General features: G+C 51.4%; 1 protein-coding gene across 2 annotated transcripts; it reads left to right on the top strand.

Annotated features, from left to right (window-relative positions):
- The first annotated feature begins 1089 nt into the window (after nt 1–1089).
- On the top strand, nt 1090–16926 carry ACCS (1-aminocyclopropane-1-carboxylate synthase homolog (inactive)). Of its 2 annotated transcripts, none has more exons than XM_019470171.2 (16): nt 1090–1467; nt 2510–2800; nt 4391–4450; nt 6474–6544; nt 7743–7812; nt 8309–8375; nt 10362–10459; nt 10981–11058; nt 11760–11860; nt 12483–12572; nt 14258–14303; nt 14413–14554; nt 16056–16198; nt 16313–16466; nt 16602–16695; nt 16851–16926. In XM_019470171.2, the coding sequence occupies exons 2-16, from the start codon at nt 2510–2512 to the stop codon at nt 16879–16881; spliced, it is 1536 nt and encodes a 511-aa protein (XP_019325716.1). In that variant the 5' UTR covers nt 1090–1467; the 3' UTR covers nt 16882–16926. The 2 variants fall into 2 exon arrangements, with proteins under 2 accessions (XP_019325716.1, XP_019325717.1); XM_019470172.2 differs by lacking the exon at nt 1090–1467 and adding an exon at nt 1611–1731.
- Nucleotides 16927–23608: the final 6682 nt, after the last annotated feature.

The following is a 23608-nucleotide window of genomic DNA, read 5'->3' as shown; positions in this document are numbered from 1 at the left end:
CTCAGTGAGAAGTTCACAGTTCTTATCATGGTTGGTTTACAAGGACTCATGACCCCAGCCCTGCCTCTATCTCCAACCTTTCACCCAAACCCTGCAAGCTCCAGCCATGTTAGATTTCTTCCCGTTTATTAATGTTCCACCTCGACCCTGACCTTCAAGGCCCTATCAAACACTTCCATCTGCTTCCACCATTGCACCCTCTCACTATCTAGCTAGGACTTATCCTTCAGAACTCAGCCATCACTTCCTAAGTGTTCATAGCAATTTTATGCGTGTGTAGGGCTTCCTATGTGGGGCCAGTGCATGTGCTGGGGTTGGCAGTGAATCTCCCTGCTGCATGCTTCCATGGCACTGGGTAACCTCGTTCTTAATAGTCGTCATATTTGTATGTCTGCCTTCCCAATCAACCACGCAGGCCCACTGTTAGTTTTGCTCATCACTGTACTCCAGTACTTTGCAGAGATCTGGCACAAAACAGGCATTCAGTAAGAGTACTTATCAGAATTAAAGAGAATATGACTTAAATGGGGAGAACTGGCTTGTTTTACAGAACATAACACAGAGGACCAACAAAGTCAGGAGAACCGCTTAAGGTCACAAGGGTAGTGGCAAGGCCAAAGAGAAGACCAGAAGTGGAGTGGGCAGAAGACAGCTCAGTCTTTCCAGCCATACTTGTGTTGAGTTAGCCTGCCGATTTCATGAGAAAGATTTTTCCTACTCAAGGCTCTGCGCAGGCTGAGGCCTAGGTAGCTTCACTCACTGCCCAAGCACCAGAACGTCTAGGGTCCACGGCGGAGTTCAACAAATATTCCATGGAACGCCCGTAAAACAAACAAAACTCTCACAGGGAAGGATGTTTTGAGGATGGCCTCACCTTAACCTGGAAAGGCTGTTCCATGGGTGCAAACAGGCAGACACTTGCCAAGTAACCTCCGTGACTCTAACTGCTTCAAAATCGGGAAACTGAGGCCGGGAGGCAGAGGGAGGGGCGTCTCTGCTTCGGCCGCGCCCCGGCGGGGGTCGGCACCGGGAGGGGCGGGGGCGGGGAGGGGGTCCCGGTGCGTCCGCTACACGGAAGCCCGGCGCCGGAGGGCGGGTCCGGGCGGAGGAAGAGGCCCCGGGGCTCACGGCTCCGCCGCGCCAGCGCCCGCCTCCCCAGCGCGGCTCCGGGGCTGCGGTCCCGCCTTGCGGGGCAGCCCTCCACGCGGGCTCGGGGATCGTCCGCAGGCGTCCACGCCTCCGTCTCGCAGCCCCGGGGCGGCTCAAGCGTCCTCGTCCCGGAAGCTCCCCCGTCTCGTCTCGCGAGGCTCCGCCGCCCGCCCAGACCTCGGCCGTCCCACCGCGGGGTCCGCCCCTGGCGCAACGCGGAGGCCCGGTGGCGCGACGGCCGGAGCCGCGGCCCTGCGCTCCCGCTCGGCGTCCGCCGGCGCCGCCCGTCCGCTGGCCTGCGCTGTCTGGGGGAGCGAGGTGAGCGCCCGGGAGATCCCGGCCACTTGGGGAGGGGAGGGGAGGGGCTGCGTGGAGCAGTGTTTCACCGCGGGGTTAACCGTGTTTAACCCTGGGGTTCAGGGCCGCTGGCCGTCACCCGTCACTTGGCGTGCGGGCTTGCTTCAGGACCGGGGGACTGCGCGCGAGGAGCTGTAATAACACTTCACTGAACTGCGGCCATGAGCCAGGCTTTGTTCTAAGCGCTTTATCTACTTCTAGCCTCGCTGCTGCCCTGCTCGGCAGGTGAGGAAACTGCCTTACAAAGTGGAGGAGCTCACACCCGCTGGCAGGAGGTGACTGCCCTCCCTGGCACCTGCGCTTCCCTCCCTCTGGTGTGAAGCCCCTGGATCTCTGCCCGGGGAGACCCCCAGGCGTCCTTCCTTTAGTCCCCACCCATCGTCCGCTCCAGACCACCAAATAATCTGTCCTTTACCCCAGCTGATTTCAACCACCACAAGACCCCTGGGACTCCCCACTCTTTCTGCCTTTTTGTTGTTGTTGTTTAAGTTTATTATTTACTTGGGGGCGGGGGAGGGGGCAGAGAGAGAGGGAGACAGAGAATCCCAAGCAGGCTCCACACTGTCAGCACGGAACCCACCAACCCTGAGATCATGACCCGAGCCAAATCAAGGAGTCAGACACTTAACAGACTGAGCCACTCAGGTGCCCCCAGGCTCCTTCTGCTTTAAGTCAGAAAATTTTAACCTGATTTTTGGAAATCGAGGTCAGCAAGGATAGAAAAAGAACGTTGGTGACCCTTAGGCTGCAGAATGAGCTCCCATAAGCTGTTGTCAAGTACAACCCCTGACACTGAATAGATCCTTAACAGAATTTACTTGTTGAAGGCTTTGCCCACATGGTTACAACCAGTAAGGACACAGGAAGCAGGGAATGTATAAATGTAAAGGAAGGGGCAGATGGAGAATGGGAAGGATCTCAACTCCCAGTTCATTTCCCCTGCTACGAAAAGCCCTCGAACAGGCACGCTCAGTGCTTTCAAATGCTTTTGTCTTTTTTGCAGATGTTCACTCTGCCTCAGAAGGAATCCAAGGCACCTACCACCTGTCCAGGCCCAGCCTCTACACAGGACCTGGACAGTAACCATGGGGATGGTCTGGAAAGAGAATGCTCTAGAAAGCCAGACTGGAAGCTGCCAGAGTTCTGTGGAGGGGGTGATCCTACCGCCACAGCGTCCTCTGACAGCTCCCACCTGTCCTCTAGAGGAAGCATCATTAAATGGTTCTGGGACTCAGCTGAGGAGGGCTACCGGACCTACCACATGGACGAGTACGATGAGGATAAGAACCCCAGTGTGAGTGAAATCCCTGTTCCCACTGGAACCCAAGGTGGGATACCCTACCTTGACCACTAGGCAGGCGCCCAGCTTGCTCTGGTCAGGTTGGAGTTACAGTCCTCTGACCTCCAAGAAGGCTTCTGCTGTAGCTCAGAGAGTCCCCGGTTCGTTGTCTGGATCAGAAAACGGCCCGTTAATGATTGAGGGGACCCTGATTTGTGAGGGAGGAATTCAAGAATCATGGAGAGCTCCCCTGTGGATTCTGACCACAGCCCATCGACCATGCAACTTGAGAGCTGGGACACGACTAGAGGTCAGGCTGCAGCCGTCTCGCTTAGGGGTTGTGTATTCTTTTTTTTTTTTTTTTTTTTTTTTTTTAATTTTTTTTTCAACATTTTTAATTTATTTTTGGGACAGAGAGAGACAGAGCATGAACGGGGGAGGGGCAGAGAGAGAGGGAGACACAGAATCGGAAGCAGGCTCCAGGCTCCGAGCCATCAGCCCAGAGCCCGACGCGGGGCTCGAACTCACGGACCGCGAGATCGTGACCTGGCTGAAGTCGGACGCTTAACCGACTGCGCCACCCAGGCGCCTCTGGGGTTGTGTATTCTTTTTTTTTTTTTTAATTTTTTTTTTTTTTTTTAACGTTTATTTATTTTTGAGACAGAGAGAGACAGAGCATGAATGGGGGAGGGTCAGAGAGAGGGAGACACAGAATCTGAAACAGGCTCCGGGCTCTGAGCTGTCAGCACAGGGGCCCGATGCGGGGCTCGAACTCACGGACCGCGAGATCGTGACCTGAGCCGAAGTCGGCGCTCAACCGACTGAGCCACCCAGGCGCCCCTGGGGTTGTGTATTCTTGAACTAATTTATTTAATTTCTTCGAACGTCAGTTCCGCTCTAAGTTGAGATGACGATGTCTGTTTTATAGCAGAGTCACAATTAAATATGAGGTATATTACTAGCACAGCACTACTGAATAGAGCATCCAGTACGTGGTAGCTGCCATTATTACTATTCTCTGTCCCAATTATAAGCTGTTTCTGATAATACCTTCAGAGGGCAGAGGGCTGTCACAAATAATCCCGTAATAATCTTTGTTAAGCATCTAATCAGGTGCAGGGCACTAGGTCCAGCGCACACTCAAGGCTTCTAATGAACAGACTATGGGGGTGTCACATCCTGCAAGAATCGGTCATAAAGTCTGTGGCTTCCCTCTTGGGTACTCACGGTGTCTCGTCCTCTCCCTCGGACCGCCTGCCCTGGGGGAAGCCAGCTGCCCTTTCACGAGGCAGTGCTGTGGGGAATCCCGTGTGGCGAGGGACTGAGGCCTGCCAACAACCGTGTGAACGAGTCTGGAAGTGGATCCTTCCCCCAACAGAAGATCCTTTCTAGATGGGGTTCTGGGCGGGGGGCTTCCTGGAGGAGATGGCATTTGAATGGAGCTTTAGAAATGGGAAGACGGGACCAGGGAGCTGAGTGAAGGTAGGGCTCGAACAAGGGCAAGGAACGGTGTTTGGCTTTGCTTTGCTGCCTCCGTGGGCTCCTCGGGCCTTCTTTTGGGACCCCTCGGCTCTGTTGACCCTGCCTCCGTATCTCTGTCTCCAGGGCATCATTAACATGGGCACCAGCGAGAACAAACTCTGCTTTGACCTGCTGTCCAGGCGGGTAAGTCCCGGTGCTCCTCTGGGTGGTATCACCAGTTCCCAGGGAACTGTCCTCTCTTGGACTTCCCCCGAATGCCTCCCTGACAAGAGCCTGCTGCTCACCTGAGGTCAGGAGACCCGGGTTCCACATCTGCCTCGGGGGCAACTTTCTCTGTGATCTTGGGCAAGTCACTTCCCTGTTCGGACCCTGCTTCTTGAAGACCTCCTCCCCATACTTGGTGCCTCCTGCTGGCTGGGTCCCTACTCTGAGTGGGGAGCACTCAGCAAGGTGAGGTCAGTATTTAACACCTGGCTCTGGGGTAAGGAGGACTCTGATTTGTCGCTTTTGCCAATTCCCACAGTGTAAATACTCCCACCGTGGCTGGTTTCAGGGTACGGATGTGACATCCCTGCAGACAACTTGGGAAAAGCGGTGTTAGAGGCACCCATGAGGTAGTGTCCCCACTGTCTAGGCACATAGATGGAAGTAACCTCGAGGGCACACGTAAAAATGTAGTAACATAACCAGAAACGGTGATGTTTGAGTTATTACCTTGGTTTTTTAATGCACTTTACTTATTTATACATTTATATAATTTAATTTTTTTTAATGACTTTTTTTTTTTTTAACACAGCTTGTAAAATTCCTGGAAACTTAATTAAGCAGATTTCTTGAGCTGGTATGAGCCCTCTCTAGCAAACCGCTGGAAATACCTGGGAAATGTGTCTCCCAAGGCCACGGAGTCAGAGTTGGGGATTGTAGAGAGAGTGACGTCTAACCCAAAAGAACTTCTTTCCAGAGGTGACAAATCCAACACCTAAGGGAAGAGGAAAGTAGGGAATGGGTTCAAAAGGCGCGTTCTCTCTGACTCCAGGTCCCCGCTGCACTGTCCAAAACAAATAAAATGTGAGCCACATATATAATTGAAACTTTTCTATTACCTAAGTAAAAAGCAACTGGTAGATTCATCTTAATAACATATTTAGCCCATTATATTCAAAAACAGGACCATTTCAACATGTAATCAATAGAAAAAAATGAGAATATTTTGCATACTGTTTTTTTTTTAATTTTTTTTTTTAATGTTTATTTATTTTTGAGATAGAGACAGAGCATGAACGGGGGGAGCGTCAGAGAGAGAGGGAGACACAGAATCCAAAATAGGCTCCAGGCTCTGAGCGGTCAGCACAGAGCCCGACGTGGGGCTCGAACTCACGGACCGTGAGATCATGACCTGAGCCGAAGTCGGACGCTTAACCGACTGAGCCACCCAGGCGCCCCATTGCATACCGTTTTCATATCAAGCCTTCAAAATCCAGCGTGTTTCCACTGAGGCCAGCCACATTCCGCGTGCTCTGTAGGCAGCTGTGGCTGGCGGACTCCATACTGGACAGCCAGCTCTATGGGATCAGGGAGAGGGAAGAGGCTGGAGTTATATGCAAGGGGCTGATTACGCTTCTTCTTCGGGTCCTCCCCCCAAGACCCCTACCTTTCCTTGACATTGTGTACGTGATGCCCTGGGAGTTCCTAACCCAGCACCTGGTCATGGTGGGGATGGTCTAGACACAGCCGCACTTTCCGGAGTGTAATGTTGAGCAGAGCCTGCAGGCCGAGTCCATCCAGAAGTTGGAGCCAACACCGAAGTGATGGCACCCGATTCTGGGACCCCTTCTGTCACCCCAGGGAGAAGCTGAGTAGCGCGATCTCCTATCACGGCCTCCACAAATCCACCCCTCTGGGTTTTTTAGATGGCAGTGTTGCATAAAGAGCACTGGATTAGAAGGCAGACGTTCTGGGTTTTGTCTCAGCTCTGCCACTTGCTAGCTCTGTGACCTTGGCTGAGTCACCTCACTTTTTTGAGCCTCAGTTTCCTCATCTGCAGAACGGGCAGGAGAATGCTGTGCCTGTGCCGTGTCACAGTCTCTCTGATGAGCCGACCGAGCCCAGGCTTTAACGGCCCTGGTGCTGGGTGGATGCGGGTCCAGTGCTGGCGGTCACCATGAGGATGCGTGGCCCTCAGTCCCGCTCTTCCCTCTGTCCCCAGCTGAGTCAGAGCGACATGCTGTGGGTGGAGCCGTCTCTGCTGCAGTACCCTGACTGGAGGGGACATCTGTTGTGAGTAGTTGCCACGAGCCAGTGGTTCTCAGTCTGGGCTGGTTTTGCTCCCCAGGGGACAAAGGACATCTGGAGACATTTTTAGTGGTCATAACTGGGGGGGGGGGGGGGGGGGGCGGTGGGGACTGTCACTGGCATTTATCGGGTAGAGACAAGAGATGCTGCCAAGCCTCGTACAATGCCCAGGGTAGCCCCCCCACAACAACTAGCCCGCCCAAAGGTGAGTGGGGCAGGTGGAGGGGGCCTGCCTCAGGCTGAGGGCCGGTCCTGGGGACCTGGCGATCGCAGGGTCTCCTGGAGCGTCTGCAGGGAACTCGTACCTCTGCCAGTCCCAGCCCAGCTCAGGAGCTCCCAGCTTGGCTTCCCTGGGTCTGAGGCGCGGGGAGGGCCTTCAGGCATGGAGTCTTTGTCCCTGCTTTCTCGGTAGTCTTAGAGGAACCAGAACTAGCGCTGGGGGCGAAGGGGCGGGGCTGGCTAGGGCATTTCCCTCCTGGAAAGATGGGAGGTGGTACCTAATACTAATTGGAGTTTGTCCTCGTTGAGCACTTGCTAGGGGCCACCTGCTGTTCTAAGGACTTAGCGGCCAAGCAGGACTGGATTCCAAAGTGCACGTTCTTCTAGTAATTAGGATTGTGGGTCCTGGAGACAGGCCACTGGCATGAGTGTGGAGTCTGCCACTTACCAGCAAGTGACTGATTTCCTTCAAGCCTCCGTTTCTTTGTCTGTAAAATGGGTATAATAATAATAATAATAATGATAACAACATCATAGAGTTGTCATGAAGATTAAATGAGTAAAATTCCCCCAAGTAACTCCTGCGTCATGTAAATGCTCAATAACTGTTAGCAACAGTAACTATGATGACAGTTATTGTTATAACATTATTATCTGCTAGATTTACATGCAGATAGAGTGTTACTTTTGATATTCCTCCCCTCCCCTACCCCTGGATCCTACCCAGTCCAGTTGATCAGGTGGGTCGGGGGTCCTAGAACTACAGAGAAGGCAGGTTTTTATGCCTGTGGGTGGTGGTGGGGTGGGGGGCCCCGAGATGTGGAGACAGCACCGGCCTCACTGCCCTCGTGAGAAAGTGGAGAAGGATAATGGCAGCTATCTGAAGATTCACCAGGGGACCTTTGGGATGGACTGTGGGTTGGGGACCCTCTGACAAGTGTCCATCTCTCTGTCCAAACTTTAGCCTCCGGGAGGAAGTGGCCAGATTCCTCTCTTTCTACTGCAAGAGCCCTGCACCCCTGAAACCAGAGAATGTGAGTAGCCCCCTCCTCTGCCTTCTGCTCTTCTGCCTACCTCCCCCAAGTTTTGACTGGCCAGGGGTAAGGTAGGGCTGGGATCTGCCTTTCACTCAGTTTTGACTTGTTTCCAGGTGGAATTAGGAATACCCCCTCCCCCTTTCCTCCTCACCCTAGATATTTAGGATATAACTGGGATGTAATTTCTGCTCCACTTGGTTCTGTGGTTCCTTGTTGCCTCGACACCTTTGGGCAAGACCCTCTAAGCGACCAGCTCCCTCTTCCTTGCTCTGTTGATCTAGAGCATCGACCAAAGAATAAGCCACACAAATGCGCCCGGCTGTTAGTCAGGAGGGGCCTGTGGCTGCCTCTGGTGACCGTGCTGTGACAGAGCCCCAGAGGGCCCCGAGGTGGGGCCTGGCCGTCCCTCTGTGCCAGCCTGGATACAGCCATAGGTCCTTGCTTCCACTTGCACAGGTTATTCATCTTTCTTGTGTGGATGTGTCACCCTCAGGTGGTGGTTCTGAACGGCTGTGCCTCTCTCTTCTCTGCTCTGGCCACAGTGCTGTGTGAGGTGGGGGGTAAGTAAACTGTGGGCTGCTCAACACTGGGGGCTGCCCTCCGCCTGCCGTGTCCACAGCCGCCTGTCTTTGCAGGCTGCGCGGGAATGCTTTGGGCCATAGTAGACTGCTAGACCGCAGGGGGCAAATTAGCACTTTGACAAGATACCCGATGTTGGCAGTTTCAGGGGAGGTCAACTGATGCCAGGGTTCTGGGCTTCTCTCTGCCATGACCTTGGTTTCTCCTGTCGTGTGATGCTATGGCCTCCTTACATGATAGTGTGTCCTAAGGCAGGAAGGAAGGGATGAGGTGGTACCTTGCCTGTGTCTTTCTTATTGGGAGGGTGCAGGACTTTCCCAAAAGTGTCCCAGCAGGGCTCCCCTTATGTCTTACTGGCCAGAACTGACTCTCAAACCCATTCCTGAAGCAGTCCCTGAAAAACGGGATTAAGAACCACGGTTGGCTTAAACCAAACATGGTTTATCCTCAGGGGCTGGGGAAAGGCCATCTTTCCTTCCCTCCCACCTTCCTTGGACTTATTGCTGGCCATATCTGGGAAATCTGATGCTCTCTTCGCAAGAAAGTTGGAGTGGCTGTTGAGTAGGCCACCAGCAGTGTCTGAAACAGGAGCCAAAGTCAGATTGAGAACGGGTCATGGTCAGGGGTTATTGTCGCCAGAACAGAGAGACCAGACCTACTCACCGTAGCTTAACTAGTAGTGATTATACTGGTAACAATTACTGACCGAATACCGTGTTGCAGGCACTGGCCTAAGGCTTTACACCTAGTCCGTCATTTAATCCTCAGTACCTCCCTCGGAGGCAGGTTCTGTGTCAGCCCCATTTCACAGATGAGGACATGAAGGCACAGGGGGTTAAGTAACCTGTCAAATTCATACACACACAGAGCTCGTAACCAGGACTCGAACCACAAAAAGAAGATTCATTGCAAGGATATAATAGGCAATTTCCTACCCATTCTAGAACAGTCAAGAACAGGATTGGTGTCACACTGTCCATCTCTCATTGGGGTATATAGTTCCTCTTCCTCCCCTTTTTATATGCGAGCCTCTCTCCGGACCTTTCTCATTTCCCGCATGGCCCAGTGTAGCTGCCCCAGCTCCCACTGCACGTGACCTTTCGGTCCAGGTGCTCATTCTCACCTGATGAGCGTCTGTGCTTCCTAGAGCAAAGTCATGAGAGAGAGCACGTGATGGGCTTCTGGCCGGCCAGTGGATGGGCTCGCTTGGGTGCCTTGTTTACCTCCCGTCCACTCCCTGCGGCTGGGGTAGGGAACATGTAGGACGAAGGCTGTCCCTCCCAGAGTGCGAGTGGGGCAGGCGGGGGGAGGGGAAGGCGGCCTGACCATGTGTCCTCCCCAGAACTGGAGGAATGCCTTTGCTCTGCATTACGATAGACCTTGGCGGTTATCACCAACCACCCCCCGCCCCCATCCACAGCTGGGGTCTTCTGGATGATACCCCCTCCCCAGCATGCCGTCTCAGCCTTTGGTTCCAATGTGCCCAGAGGGGGAATATCCACTCCTCCCGAACCCACTCTATCTCTGGGCCGTTCTGTCTGCTCTCAAGTGTGTCCATTTGTCCAGCCCAGATCACCCTGCAGCTTCAACTCAGTGGATCCCTGTCTTCTTGGAGTGACCCAGCACGTTGAGTGCTTTAGAGGGATCCTCTGAGGTTCAGTTTGCTCATCAGTAAAGTTACTGACATTACAGAGCGATAGCGAGGACCAAATGAGCTAACACGCAAGTGCATGTTTAACACAGTTCCCAGCACGTAGTAAGTGTTGAGTAAATGTTGGCTATTGATTATCAGCAAAGGGACTGATCTCAGTGGATCCAGTATTAGAGCTTGAGAGTTGAGAGACACAGTGTGCCTCCACTGTTCCCCTGAGGACGTGGAAGTCTGGGAGAGGTGTGGAGCCTTTGGTTGGGGGGATTGGGGCATTCGGGCCAGAGAGTGACAGACCCTGGCCCACTCCTGCCCTCAGAGGCGTTCCTGATCCCTGCCCCTTACTATGGAGCCATCACACAGCACGTCTATCTCTATGGCGGCGTCCGACTGGTCTGTGTCTATCTGGACAGTGAGGTAAGAGCTCCTGGGACCCCAGGCAGGACCCACGCCTTCCTATAGATGAAGACTTTGAATTTGAGGGTGGACATGGGAAGAAGTCCGTGCTGAGGGCTTTGGGGTTATGGCTGCAAGGAAGTGGAGCCTTCTGTTGCCCATGACTGTCCATACCTGGGTTCCCCAGGGGTTCTCCAAGTCCTGGTTTTGAGAGCTCTGGGGTCAATGTAGAAGCCAAGGGCAGCCCCAGGGAGACTACATCAAAATGGTGGGGTGAGGATGGGGCAGAGAAGACCTCAACATGAAAGTTCTTGGACCCCAATCAGAGTGTCTCTCGGGCCTCTTCCCAACTAAGAGTGATGAAGTGTCCCTGATGTGATGGGGTGGGGGTTGGTGGCAATGAGGAGAGTGAGCCTATCTGTGTTTTTTTTTCAGAAACTGCACTGGGGAGGCTAGAGATGACAAGGGTTGGAGAGGCCCCAGAAGTTCAGGTTTAGGGGATCCCTGAATTTGGCTGGTGGCTTTTCTCCATCTTTGTCTAGGTCACTGGGCTGGACACACGCCCCTTCCAGCTCACAGTGGAGAAGCTGGAGATGGCCCTGCAAAGAGCTAACTTTGAGGTCTGGAGGTCATATCAAACCCAAGGCTGGGAGTGGGTGGGTCTAAGCAGGACAACAGACTTCCTGTGGCTGATCTCATCCTGGGAGTGGGTTGGCATTCCCTGATGGGGATGGGGTGTCGGGGGGTCAAGTAGGAGCCTGCCCAAAGAGGGTCTTCTCACTGGAGAAAGACCCTGAGACCTCTGTGTACAAAGAGTCAACCAGGGAACTTGATTACACCCCCGCCTCTACCACCCTATTTTGATTTTGTGGTCAGGTGTGGAACCTAGCCATCTGTAGTTGAGCAGTCTCCCTGATGATTTGAGGACATGATTCTCCTCTTGCCTTGAGGGGACCTCTTGAAGAAAGGCAGAGACAAGTACTACTCCTGTGGTTCCTTTCTAGTCCGAGGTCATTAACGCTGTGCATGTAGGAATTCTAAAAGTGAAAACCCCCACCCATTATTCTACCAACAAAGGCAACCTTTACCCTTTGGGCATATTTGCCTCTGGGCTTTGTTCTCTGCCTTTGTTTCCTTTCCTGGTTGACCCCATGCTACAGACATGTAATTCTCTGCCCTTGTTCACTCCACATTGGGTGGTGAACACATTCCCATCACATTTCCCTGGGAGTCTGCCCAGCAACCAGCCCCATCTAGTGGGACCGTGTGGCTCTGGCCTTCAGGAAGAGCTGAGGGTTTCCTGCCCCACTGATGGTTTCAGGGTGTGAAGGTCAAAGGCCTCATCCTCATCAACCCCCAGAACCCTCTGGGTGACATCTACTCCCCAGGAGAGCTGCGGGACTACTTGGAATTTGCCAAGAGGTGAGGCACCTTGCAGTCCCCCCATAAAACGTGCCGGCGGATCAGGAAACTGACGCAGGCTTTGGTACAGGCCCTTCTACCCTGTTCCCTCCGCTGTGGGCTCCCACCCGCTTTGGTCCTTCCCCCCACAGTGGGGTGGGGAAGCAGGGATTTGTGGGATGCCGCTTCTCTCTCTTTCTCTCTTTCTTGTTATAACAACAGCTGTCATTCAGCATATAGGCTCTAGGGGCCAGGTACCCTGCTAAGCGCTTCATGTGCTGTGTCTCCTGTAATCCTCCCAGTCACCCTATTATCACACTGTCATTATCCCCCGTTTGCTGAGCAAGGAGTGGAGCCAGACTTGAATCTGGGTCTGTCCGTACGTAACTGTTTTGCACTTATTCGTGTCCTTTGTGGAGGTGCCCACGGCCTCTCCGCCTCTCCCAGACAGTGCTTCGAAAGCCCCACTGCCGTCTGCTTTGTGTGTGCGGCTTCCTGTTTGAAGAAACAGGCATAAGAAGGGTGTCTCTGGAAGAAAGTTTGGTAACCCTGGGCCAGACTGTGGTCCCCTTGGATTTCTGATTCATTGCTTCCCCCACCCCGGGGGAGCTATTTGGCCTGCAAACCAAGCTCTCTCCTCCAGGCACAAGCTGCACGTGATGGTGGATGAGGTCTACATGCTGTCCGTGTTTGAGAAGTCGGCGGGGTACCACAGCGTCCTAAGCCTGGAAGGGTGAGGCTGCCCCACCAAATCTGACTCTGCCAGCCCCCCAGTCCCCCACGGTGCCCTGGCCCTTTGTGGCTCGGCCCTCAGGATGTGGCCTAAGTTCATTTCCTCTCACATCCAGCTAATCCCACCGTCCTCAGATCTCCTAAGGAGAACATGGGAAGCCAGGCTGCATCATGGGTTTTCACATTGTTCTGTGGGGTTTCTGTAGAGCCCCAAGGAGGGGCCGGGCCATAGGATTCCTGGTGGGGGGAGGGTGGTGCTGCGAGGGTGGGAACTGGGCTTCTTTGCTGTTTTCCAGAGTAGCTCTAGCTTTATCCATTCACTCACTCACTTACCCATTCATTTACCCTTTCATTCATTCATTTACTCAGTCGTTCACTCCCTCCCTCATTCACTCACTCCCTCCCTCATTCACTCACTCCCTCCCTCATTCACTCACTCCCTCCCTCATTCACTCACTCCCTCCCTCATTCACTCACTCCCTCCCTCATTCACTCACTCCCTCCCTCCCTCATTCACTCACTCCCTCATTCACTTACTCCCTCCCTCACTCCACTCACTCCCTCCCTCACTCCCTCACTCCCTCACTCACTCCCTCCCTCAGTTGTTTGTTCCCTCACTCCCTCACTCATTCACTGACTCACTCGTTCACTTCCTCACTCATTCACTCACTCATTGACTTACTCCCTCACTCCCGCATTCACTCACTCACGCATTCACTCACTCAGTTGGTCACTCAGCAAATCCTTCTGCAGCCCCAGGCACGTGCCAAGCACTTCCAGCTCTTTGGGCTCTTTCATTGGATTTGGTATAAGCCAAACATTTGTGGCTAAAACAGCTTTGGAGACTCTTAGACCAGATCATCTGTAAAGTCTGCAAATCCGACATTCAGAGATTCTAACAGTTCCTGATACTTGTTCAGACCTGTTGACCCTGTGAAGTCCTTTCCATTGGTTCTCTCGGCTAGTCCTCAGGCCAGGTAGACAGTTGTCGCTTCTGTTTGTTTATGGGTTAGGAAAGTGAGACACAGAGAAACAGTGACTTGCCATCTACTCTGTGCCAGACATTGTGCCAGGCGCTGGGATACAACAGTGAGCAGGAAAGGCATAGGCCCCTCTTGGATGGAACTTCTATCTCTAGCCAGGAGAACGTTAGCAGCTAAATACACAGTGCTTTGATTGTGGCCATGAGAAGTGCTAAGAAGGAGAAGTCTGGGGAGCTGTGAGGGGATCTACTTAGGGTCCTCCATTGGCCCCGTCTACGGGGAGGTGGTCAGAGAAGTGTGTTTGAGGAAGTAGAACTCGAGCTATGCTCCAGATCAGGGATTGGCAAATGTTTTTTGGATCAGATGGCAAATATTTAAGGCTTTATAGGCCATACGGTCTCTCCCTCAACTGCCATGCAGCATGAATGCAATCATCGACGGTATGCACACGAAGAAGCATGGCTGTGTTCCAGTAAACCTTTATTTACGGAAACAGGCAGTGGGCTGGGTTTAGCCTGCAGGCTATGTCTGCCGACTCTTGCTCTAAAGGATGTGTAGGAATTGCTGATTCAAGAGATGAAACCGGAGCTTCACAGAAGAACCGGAACCAAATTCGTCCACCCATCTCATTTGTTCAGCCGAACGTGTATGAGCCTTTGTGGTGGATCTGTGTTCCCATGTTCCCACACTGTGCTCTCTGCAGGTTGCCTGACCCCCAGAGGACCCATGTAATGTGGGCGACCAGCAAGGTAGGTTCCTGTATGGCCTCGGGGGTGTCGGGGAGGTGAGAGGGCAGAGAGGTGGGTGGAACCAGCTTCCTGTGTGGCGGGATGGCCACCGGGTGCCTTTCTCCTGCAGGACTTCGGGATGTCTGGGCTCCGCTTCGGCACGCTGTACACAGAGAACCGGGATGTGGCCACTGCGGTGGCTTCCCTTTGCCGCTATCACGGCCTCAGTGGCTTGGTCCAGTACCAGATGGCACAGCTGCTCCGGGACCGTGGTGACTGCCTGGGCCCGGTCACTTGAGAACTGGGGGGAAGGTTGTAGTCCGTCGGGGACTGGCCAGGCATCATGGGTGCTTCTCTCATGAAAAGAATTCAGGGTGGCGTTTGGAAGTCCCAGTGACCTGACTCGGGCACTCCCTGGCTGTGTGGCACCTTCCTTCGCCTCCCCAAACCTCAGTTAGCGTGACTTGTGAATTAGCGATAGCACCTGGCGTAAAGAGGCGCTTGGTCAGTGTGAACCCATTGCTATTAGCTGTGAGCACTTAGAAAAAGTAGAAGCTACGGAGGGAAAATGGTTCTAAGGCAAGTCTCTCTCTGTGAGCATCTCAGTGTAGACAGCAAAGGTGGTCTGTAACTGCCACCGTTTATTGAGCCCTGCTAGAGGTTCTCAGAGCACCAGCTCATTTGTCCCTCCCCTGAATCCAGGAGCAGATATTCCTGTATTTTCCCTGGTATTTTGTAGATGAGGACAGGAGGACCAGATACCATACACCTGCTGTAGCAGCTATAATTAAAAAAAAAATAGCGACACCATCAAGCGTCGGCGAGGGTGTGCAGCAGCTGGAACTCTCACGGGCCACCCTGGGAATGCAGGAAGGCGCGGCCACTTTGCAAAGCAATTGGCCGTTGCTTACGAAGTTAAACACACGCTTACCAAACTTACCAAACGGCCCAGCGATCCCTCCCCTAGCTCTTTACCCTTACGGTCACCCAAAACCCACTACGTGAATATTTATAGCTGCTTTGTCCACAATCACCCCACGCTGGAACCCGCCCCCCGCAACGTCCTTGTGGGCATGAACAGGGGAACAGACTGTGGCCCATCCGCACAATGGAATACGACTCTGGCATAAAATCCAAGGCAACACAGGTTGAGCTCAAAGGCATTGTGCTGAGGGAAAGAGGCCAGTCTCAAAAGATGACGTGATGTGTAATTCTACTTATGTGCCGTTCTGGAAAAGGCAAAAGTAGAGTGACGGAGAACAGGCCAGTGGTTGTGGGGCCATGGGGGAGGCGGGACTACAAACGGCATGAGGGTGTTCTGTGGGGCGAGGGAACTGTTGGTGTCCTGCTTGTGGGGGGGTGGGGGGGTTTACACAAATCTGCACATGTGTTAAAACTCATCAAACTGGACACCACGGAAAGTTAATAAAAAAAGGTGAGGATGGGGGGGTGAAGTTGCTCAAGGCTCCACAAGTTGTCAGCGGACAGGCTGGGACCTGAACCTCAGCCTCTGTGAGCCGGAAGCATTGCTCTGTGAGTGGGCCACCCCTCCGGTAGGATCCACATCCTGAGGGACTTTGTGTCTGCGGCACAGGGAGCTGTCAGGCCAGGTATCTGGATTTCAGGTGCTTTGTACTGATACTGAATATTTCCATCGCCCCCATCATCCAGCTGGAGGAAGGGTCCTGGCCTTTTTGTTGTCAGTGTTTATACTCCTGGGACAGAGTGAAGGATTGATGAGAGTTTTGTGTTTTGGCCTCTCTTTGTACCCAGACTGGATCAACCAGGTGTACCTACCTGAGAACCATGCCCGGCTCAAGGCTGCCCACACCTATGTCGCAGGAGAGCTCCGGGCCCTGGGGATCCCCTTCCTCAGCAGTGGGGCAGGCTTCTTCATCTGGGTTGACCTGAGGAAGGTAATGCAGGTGGCGGGGCTGGTGCTGCAGGCTGGGAGGGAGTTTAGGCCTCCCTCCAGCAGCTGAGGGGCAGGGCTGTCCCATTTGCATCCTGAGCCCCTCCCCCCCTCCCAGTACCTGCCCGAGGCCACCTTTAAGGAGGAAATGCTGCTTTGGCGCCGCTTTTTGGACAACAAGGTACTGCTGTCCTGTGGCAAAGCCTTCCAGTGTAAAGAGCCTGGCTGGTTCCGCTTGGTCTTCTCGGACAAGGCCCACCGGCTTTGCCTGGGTAAGCGATCTCACCTCCTCACACACCCTTCGGTCTGCCTTCCCTCCCCCGGTCCCCGCTGTGGCTCCAGCAGCCTTAGCTCGTGCATCCTGCCGCCCAGCTATCGGTGCCAATGCAGCTGTCCCTTCTTCCCAGGGATGCAGAGGGTCCGGCAGGTGCTGGAGGGCAAATCCCAGGTGCCAGATGACCCCGCTTCCTGTCAGAGCCAGGAGTCAGGGAACCAGCGCACGTGAGCTGGTCGTTGCCTGGTGACCGCAGGACCTGGCAGCCGCCACCAATCTGACCCATTTGGGACTGTGAAGACTGGCGGGGGCGAGCCGTTTGCCAGGAGGGTACCTGATTTGGCCTTGGCCCTGAAGAAGAACCATTGCTTGCCTCTCTCAGTGGCGGTGAGACTCCTCCAGGGGTGCTTTGACTCAGCCCCACCCCCTCTATTAAACAAGACTGGGAGAAACTAGAAGCCTCGGCTGTAATTTGCTGAATGGAGGAGTCGCGACTGCTGCTAACCACAACCCTTAGGACCCACCCCTCCCAGGATGTGAGAACAAAACAACACGTACCTTCTTTCTTCCTTCTTCTTTGTTGCCAGGGAAACAAGTTAGAGGAGCAACACATATGAGAGAGAATATGCCCCCCGAAATAAACAAGAGTGATAATCCCCGAACTGCTAGGTGAAAGGAATTAATTCTGTATGTTCAGATTGTTCTCCCCACGTTAGGATGTGTGGGCCCACAGTACACCTGGGACCTGGGACGGGCCTCCGCTTGGGCCGTGGTGAAGAGGACCCTGTGCTGGTGATCAGGAAGAACTTCTCTCCCTCCTCCTTCCTGGCAGGGAGCTGCCCTCACTGATGATCTCAAACCTGAGTGATCTAGCCATGACTGGGGGGGGATACAGGCTAGACCTTGAACCAAGTCTTTCCACCCTATGCATGCAAAGGACCACTCACCCCATCTCCAGGGGTGCTTTAGTCCAGGGCCCAGATGAGCTTTCTGAACTGATCTTAAAGCTTTGTGCTGAGGACCCTTCTCTGGTGTCTATGCTCCTGATAAGAAAAGCTGTCTCTTTGCTTGTTTCTGTTTTAAGAGAATGTCAGTGCGATCAGTGTTTCATTTCTGTAAACCGTGGTGCTCAGTTTAGGATTTGCTGTCCTCTATCTTTCTGCCTTTCACTTATTCATTTCTTCTCCCTGTCTTTTCTTGAATATGTTCCATGTGCCAGATACTGTGCTGGCAGTTTCTATGCGTTATTTCTTACTTTAACAACAAGCTGATGTTATTATCCCCCATTTTAGAGATGAGGAAATGGAGTCTCAAAGATATGGAATGATGTTCCCAACGTCACGTAACTAAAAAGTATCAGAGCCGGGATTCAAAAAGTCGGATTGGTTTGGTTGAAAGTCCTGTGCTGTTTTTACTCTGTCACACCAGGTTCCAGCAAGATGCTCTGACTCTCTCCAGGCCTGAGAATCAAGCTTTGTGTTGTCATTGTCGCCCCCTTTAATTATTCTTCAGTGTCTTTGGCTAAGTATTGCTCCTGTCTATTCCCACTTCAAGGAAACATTGGTACTAGGATTTGCTGAGTCACTGGAAAGCCTTCAGGTTTACAGAGGATCAGAATGAGAATGGCCACATGGAGAGCCCTTTGCATCCCCCTCAAAAGCCTCCGTTGTGATGCTTGCCATTGCTTAGGGTCCCCCAGGGAAGGTTCCAGGTGATACATTCCAGTTTAGAATTCTCAGAAGAATGACTCCTCCTTCAGAGGGAATCTAAGCTGGCTTCCCAGCAGAGGCGGACTGAACCGGGAATTGGCCTGAATGTTTCAGTAGGCAGAAGAGGGGCCTACAATCCCAGCTGGCCTGTGCTGTGCTGTGCTGATGGGCTGTGCTCCACGTGTATCTCTTTGTGAAGTGTGGGTCCGACATATTCTACCCCCATCTCATGTCCTCCCTAGTCACCTTTCTGCTTCGCTCTTTACTGCAGCCAGCCAGCCGTGTGTGCGCTTAGCCCAAGGGCACCTCAGCTGCTCCAAATGTCACTTTCTGGCACAGCCACTTGGGGCACATGTACGCTGGGAGGTCTGAGGGAGTTCACACTTCTGGGATGATCCTTGAGCAATGGGGGCTGGGGCAGGAGCCAGTGGATAAATATCCCTCCCTGCAGTAGACAGTTCTGACGTTCTGCGTGGCTTCTTCAAGAGTCCTGCTGGGAGTGAGCCCCGGGTGCCCACGACAGTAGCCTGCTCTGTAGCACACCCCTGGATGGGCTTTCTCTTTTCTCCTGGACTCATTCCGATTTCACTATTCCCTTAAGATTACTTCCCAAAATAGTTACCTGCATCAAGCCTCTCTCTCAGGGAAGGGCAAGACAGAGGGCACATGATAGGTGAACAACATCCACCATGTATTTTCTGAGCTCAAGCCATTTTCCCCCACAACCCTGAGATGCAGCCCCAGGTTTGGGCACCAAGTGATTGGATTTCTGTGAGTCTTTGGGAGAACCCTCTACTGTTGGCAGTTATAGGGTGAAAGGTTTTTCATAGGGAAATAATATATTTCCCTTTCTCAATCGATGAGAATTTCTAAGTTATTCTCTTACTTAAGACTTGTTTATAAAAATGGTGAACACAGCTCATATTTAAACAGAAGGGTAGAGGGTTTATTGAATTTACTAGGAAGGGGAAGGGCAGATGTTTCAGGCATGACTCTAGCCAGGAGTTCAAATGATGCCATCAGATTTCGTGCTCGCTCCCGTATCCTCTATGTAGCCTCATTTCAGACATGCTCCATTTAGGTGGTGGCAAGATGGCTTCCAGACAGCTCCAAGCGCCGTGCTCCTTGTAGCAGATGTCTACAGGGTGTTTGAAGGATAGATACCCTTTCTTCCTCAGCATTCATGTCTCTCCTGTTCCAGGAGGCCAACTGGCCTTCCCTCAGTCACCCGTATTCCAGGGGAATGTGGTGCTCGGAGCCCAGGTTCTGTTCATCTGCTCACCCTGCTCTCCTAACACATTGATGTTTCCCATTCGGGCTTCCTTCCTCACGGTCTCAATATGGCCCCAGAAGCTCCACACGTCACCCCCTCACCAAGTGCTTCCAGAGACAGAGAGGAGAGTATGTTTTCTGGTGCCTCCTTTTTGCTTTGTTTCAGTCATTTATTCGCTCATTTATTTAAAAAGATATTTGTGGGGCGCCTGGGTGGCTCAGTCGGTTGAGTGTTCGACTCCAGCTCAGGTCGTGATCTCCTGGTTTGTGGATTCGTGCCCCATGTCGGGCTCTGCACTGACAGTGTGGAGCCTGCTTCAGATCCTCTGGCCCCTTCTCTCTCTGCCCCTTCCCTGCTTGCTCTCTCTCTTTCAAAAACAAACAAACATTAAAAATAAATAAGGGGTGCCTGGGTGGCTTAGTCGGTTGAGCATTCAACTTCGGCTCAGGTTATGATCTCACAGTTTATGGGTTCGAGCCCCACATCAGGCTCTGTGTTGATAGCTCAGAGCCTGGAGCCTGCTTCAGATTCTCTCTCCTTCTATCTTTCTGCCTCCACTGCTCATGCTTTGTCTCTGTCTCTCAAAAATAAATACATGTTAAAAAAATTAAAATAAGTAAATAAGAAAGATATTTGTCAGGCTTCAAATGTGTAGGGGTTTGTTATCCAAGCGAGCACTTTGCCAGATACTCTGAAATTATTCACATTCATACTTCCATCATTTATTTATTTTAAAAGTTTATTTTAGAGAGTGCATGCACACAGGGGAGGGGCAGAGAGAGGGGGGGAGAGAGAGAGAATCCCAAGCAGGGTCCACATTGTCAGTGCAGAGCCTGATGCGGGGCTGGAACATAAGAACCTTGGGATCGTGACCGGAGCCAAAATCAAGAGTCAGATGCTTAACCCACTGAGCCAGCCAAGCGCCCCAACATTCATACTTTTAGTATTTTCTTTACCCTTCTCCTAAGCATGGAAACGCCCTTTTACATTTAACTCTTACTCCTTTATTTTCATCTCCTGTGACACTGTTGACTAGTATTTTAGTTAATGCCTAGGTGATCTGTTTGTTCCTTCTTCCTCCAGAAACCGTGCTTTGGAGACTCATGACAACCCCAGTTTAGGCAAAGACCAGGCAAAATAGAACTTCTACTTTAAAGTTTTTAAAATGGTTATTTATTTATTTTGAGAGAGAGAGAGAGAATAAGCATGAGCGATGGAGGGTCGGAGAGAGAGAATAAGCATGAGCAAGGGAGGGTCAGAGAGAGAGGAAGAGAGAGAGAATCCCAAGCAGGCTCCACACTATCAGCACAGAACCCAACGCAGTGCTTGAACTCGGTAACTGTGAGATCATGACCTGAGCCAAAATCCAAGAGTCAGATGCTTAACGGCCTGAGCTACCTAGGCGCCCCTTGTTTTTGTTTTTAGACTCTGCAAATAAGAGAGATCACCCAGTATTTGTCTTTCTCTGTCTGACTTATTTAGCACGATACCCTTGAGGTCCATCCATCGTATCACACGTGGCAAGATTTCATTCATTATTATGGCTGAATAATATTCCATTGTACGTGTATATATCCCCTTTTCTTTATGCACTCATCTATTGATGGACAAGTAGGTTGTTTCCATACCTTGGCTACTGTAAATAATGCTGCAGTGAACACGGGGGTAAACATCTAGTTTTTAATCTCCAAATCAGTCATTTTTATTTTTATAGTTTTATACAGCTACTGTTTGTTATTGTTGCTTTAGTCAGCATTTGTTTTGATTTACCCATGAGTTTATCAGTTTCATTGTTTGCCGTCCGTCCTTCATCTCAGTACTTTCTTCTGGTTCTAACATTCCTTTTCCTGAAATACATCTTTCAGAAATTCCGTTAGGAAGGGTCCACTGATGGTAAATTCTTTCTATTTGTGTCTGTCTCTTTCTATTTGTGTCTCGTATTCTTCAAAGATGGTTTTACTAGGTATACAATTTACATGGGCTGCTAGCTTCTCTTGGCCCCTTTTTCCATTATCTTATGACTTCTGTTTGTTTTTGTTGAGAAGTCTGCTGTTAGTCTCACTGTCCATCCGTTACAGATAGTCATCCCCACCCAATAATGGAAAATTCTCAGCTGCTCTCTCCCTGGATACCAAAATCAAGAGTCAGACACTTAAGCAACTGAGCCACCCAGGTGCCCCAGGCACCTTTCCTCTGATGGGCTTATTGTTCATGTGCTCATTCTGGATTGTGAACTTAACATTTGTTTGGGTTTTATCTGTCAGCATCCTGGGCAACCTGTCTGGAGGCATGACCCTCTGGGCGGAGGGTCGGAGGGGGGCTGGGCATGGATTTATATTTCCTTCTTCAGGTGCTACCAATCTGGGTTGATGATACGTCATGTTATTCTCTAGGCTTGGAGCTTTCTGGACCATGCTGGTAATATAAATTCAAACCCCACATCGTTGTGAAGCCTGATGTTAAACGTTCTCCGCAGAGACTCTTCTTTTTCCGCTCTCCGGACAAGACAGTTTTTTGGTTTGTTGTTACTGATGCCGAGTCAATTTTCCAGGCTGCCATCTCACTGTCCTAGCTTTACATGGCCTTCTTGGTATCAGCTCCCCACCTTATACACCCAACTTTGTAGCTTTCACACTCATTTTCTCACTGTGCTTCATTTCTGGCTCCTGTATATTTTCTTTACTATTTTCATGAGCCCAGCCACCCACCTGACAGAGTGTTCGTTATATCTGATGTGGTTTTAATAGGTGTTTTCTAGTTCTCCAGGCTGCCTGCCGGTGTTGTTTAAGCTGAGCCAACATAAAATACCACAGAACGATTCTTTCACAGAGTCTTTTTCCTTGGAGATGACACCTTTCTTCATTCTTGCAAACTGCTGTCATTTAAAGGAAGTGGTAAATCTGGGACTCAGCTGCACACAGGCAATTCTTCCTGCAGGTAGCCTTGCTTTCCCCTGATGATGCCACTTTCCTTGAAAGCCACCCCTTTTCTAACTCCCACCTTTGCTTTTCCTGACTCTCTGGGTAGGTGGGGGTCGGTGCGGTCTCTGTTTTTCTTTCTTTCTGTACCTTCAAAGTGAGTAATGCAACATCTTTCTATAGCCTCTCCTCTTTTAACTGCTGACCACTAAGACTTTTCTACCTTCTCAGAGGCGTCAGGTCTGGCTTATAGTTTTATTCCCCACTCTTTGCTCTCATCCCCAGCTGCTTTAGCATGGCTTCTAATATCATAACTTCTGTGCTTTCCTACCTCCAATCACTGGCATGGTTTCTACCCCTAGAAATGCAGCCACATCGTTCCAGTTACACTGGATTAAAAAAACACTTGGTCTTTCTGATGGCTTCTCCCGTTTTTACACCTCCTCCTTCTCATCTGGGTTTTTGCTCATGACTTTTTCTCTGTCTGGAACGCCCTATTCACAGCAAAGATATTACATCTTGGGTGAAGGCTTCCCAGATCTTTGCAACTGGATGGGTTGCTTTCTCTTTTGAGCCCTGTAACACTTGGTGTATATTCTCCCACACCACTTTTCACCCTCAGTTTTGGCTAATCTTGCTCGTATACTTGTCTTATTCTATTGAGGCCCACCTAGTTCTTGGGCACCCTTTATTCGTATTCACTGAGCACTTACTGTGTTCCAGGCACTGTACATGTGTAGGGTTATAAAAAGTAAATAAGATAGGTTCCTCAGAGGCTGAGCCTAACACAGGCCTTTAACACAGAAAGTCCTCATTTAATGGACGAATAATGATTAATGAAAAGCATATATACTGTAGATATATTTAATTCAGAGGAAGACAAAGAAGAAAAAATATTTTCCATCTTTCCACTTATCAAATGGGGTGTATGTACCTGTGCTAAGTTTCCTATGGTTTGGGGAAGATGTGGACTTGGATAGCAGAGCAGTACTCTCTCGGATGTGGAGAAGAAAATGTGGGTTTCCCATCTCCAGAACATTCTCATCCCAGTCTCCCTGGATCTGTGACAAACAGACATATTAACTCACAATATCCACGGAATCACTGTTGCTGCGGGAAGCCCCAGTCTCTGGACTCGGAAACATTCCCATGAATATTGAAGCTGTAAGGGACAACGTCCAGCAGGTGGCGCTAAGGGATAGCTGGGCCTAAAATGGATTTGGCTTCTGTCGCCAGTTAC

The sequence above is a fragment of the Panthera pardus genome, unplaced genomic scaffold (assembly GCF_024362965.1).
Source record: "Panthera pardus isolate Hobbes unplaced genomic scaffold, ASM2436296v1 HiC_scaffold_12, whole genome shotgun sequence".
Lineage (NCBI taxonomy): Eukaryota > Metazoa > Chordata > Mammalia > Carnivora > Felidae > Panthera > Panthera pardus.
Note: the sequence above shows the minus strand (reverse complement) of the source record. Positions and strands in the feature narration are given on the sequence as shown.

Excerpts from the sequence above, each read along its gene's own strand:
- ACCS (XM_019470171.2), top strand. The coding sequence starts at position 2,510 with ATGTTCACTCTGCCTCAGAAGGAATCCAAGGCACCTACCACCTGTCCA. Across the intron at positions 2,801-4,390 it reads ATGAGGATAAGAACCCCAGT|GGCATCATTAACATGGGCAC; the intron begins GTGAGTGAAATC and ends CTCTGTCTCCAG. Across the intron at positions 12,573-14,257 it reads AGCGTCCTAAGCCTGGAAGG|GTTGCCTGACCCCCAGAGGA; the intron begins GTGAGGCTGCCC and ends TGCTCTCTGCAG.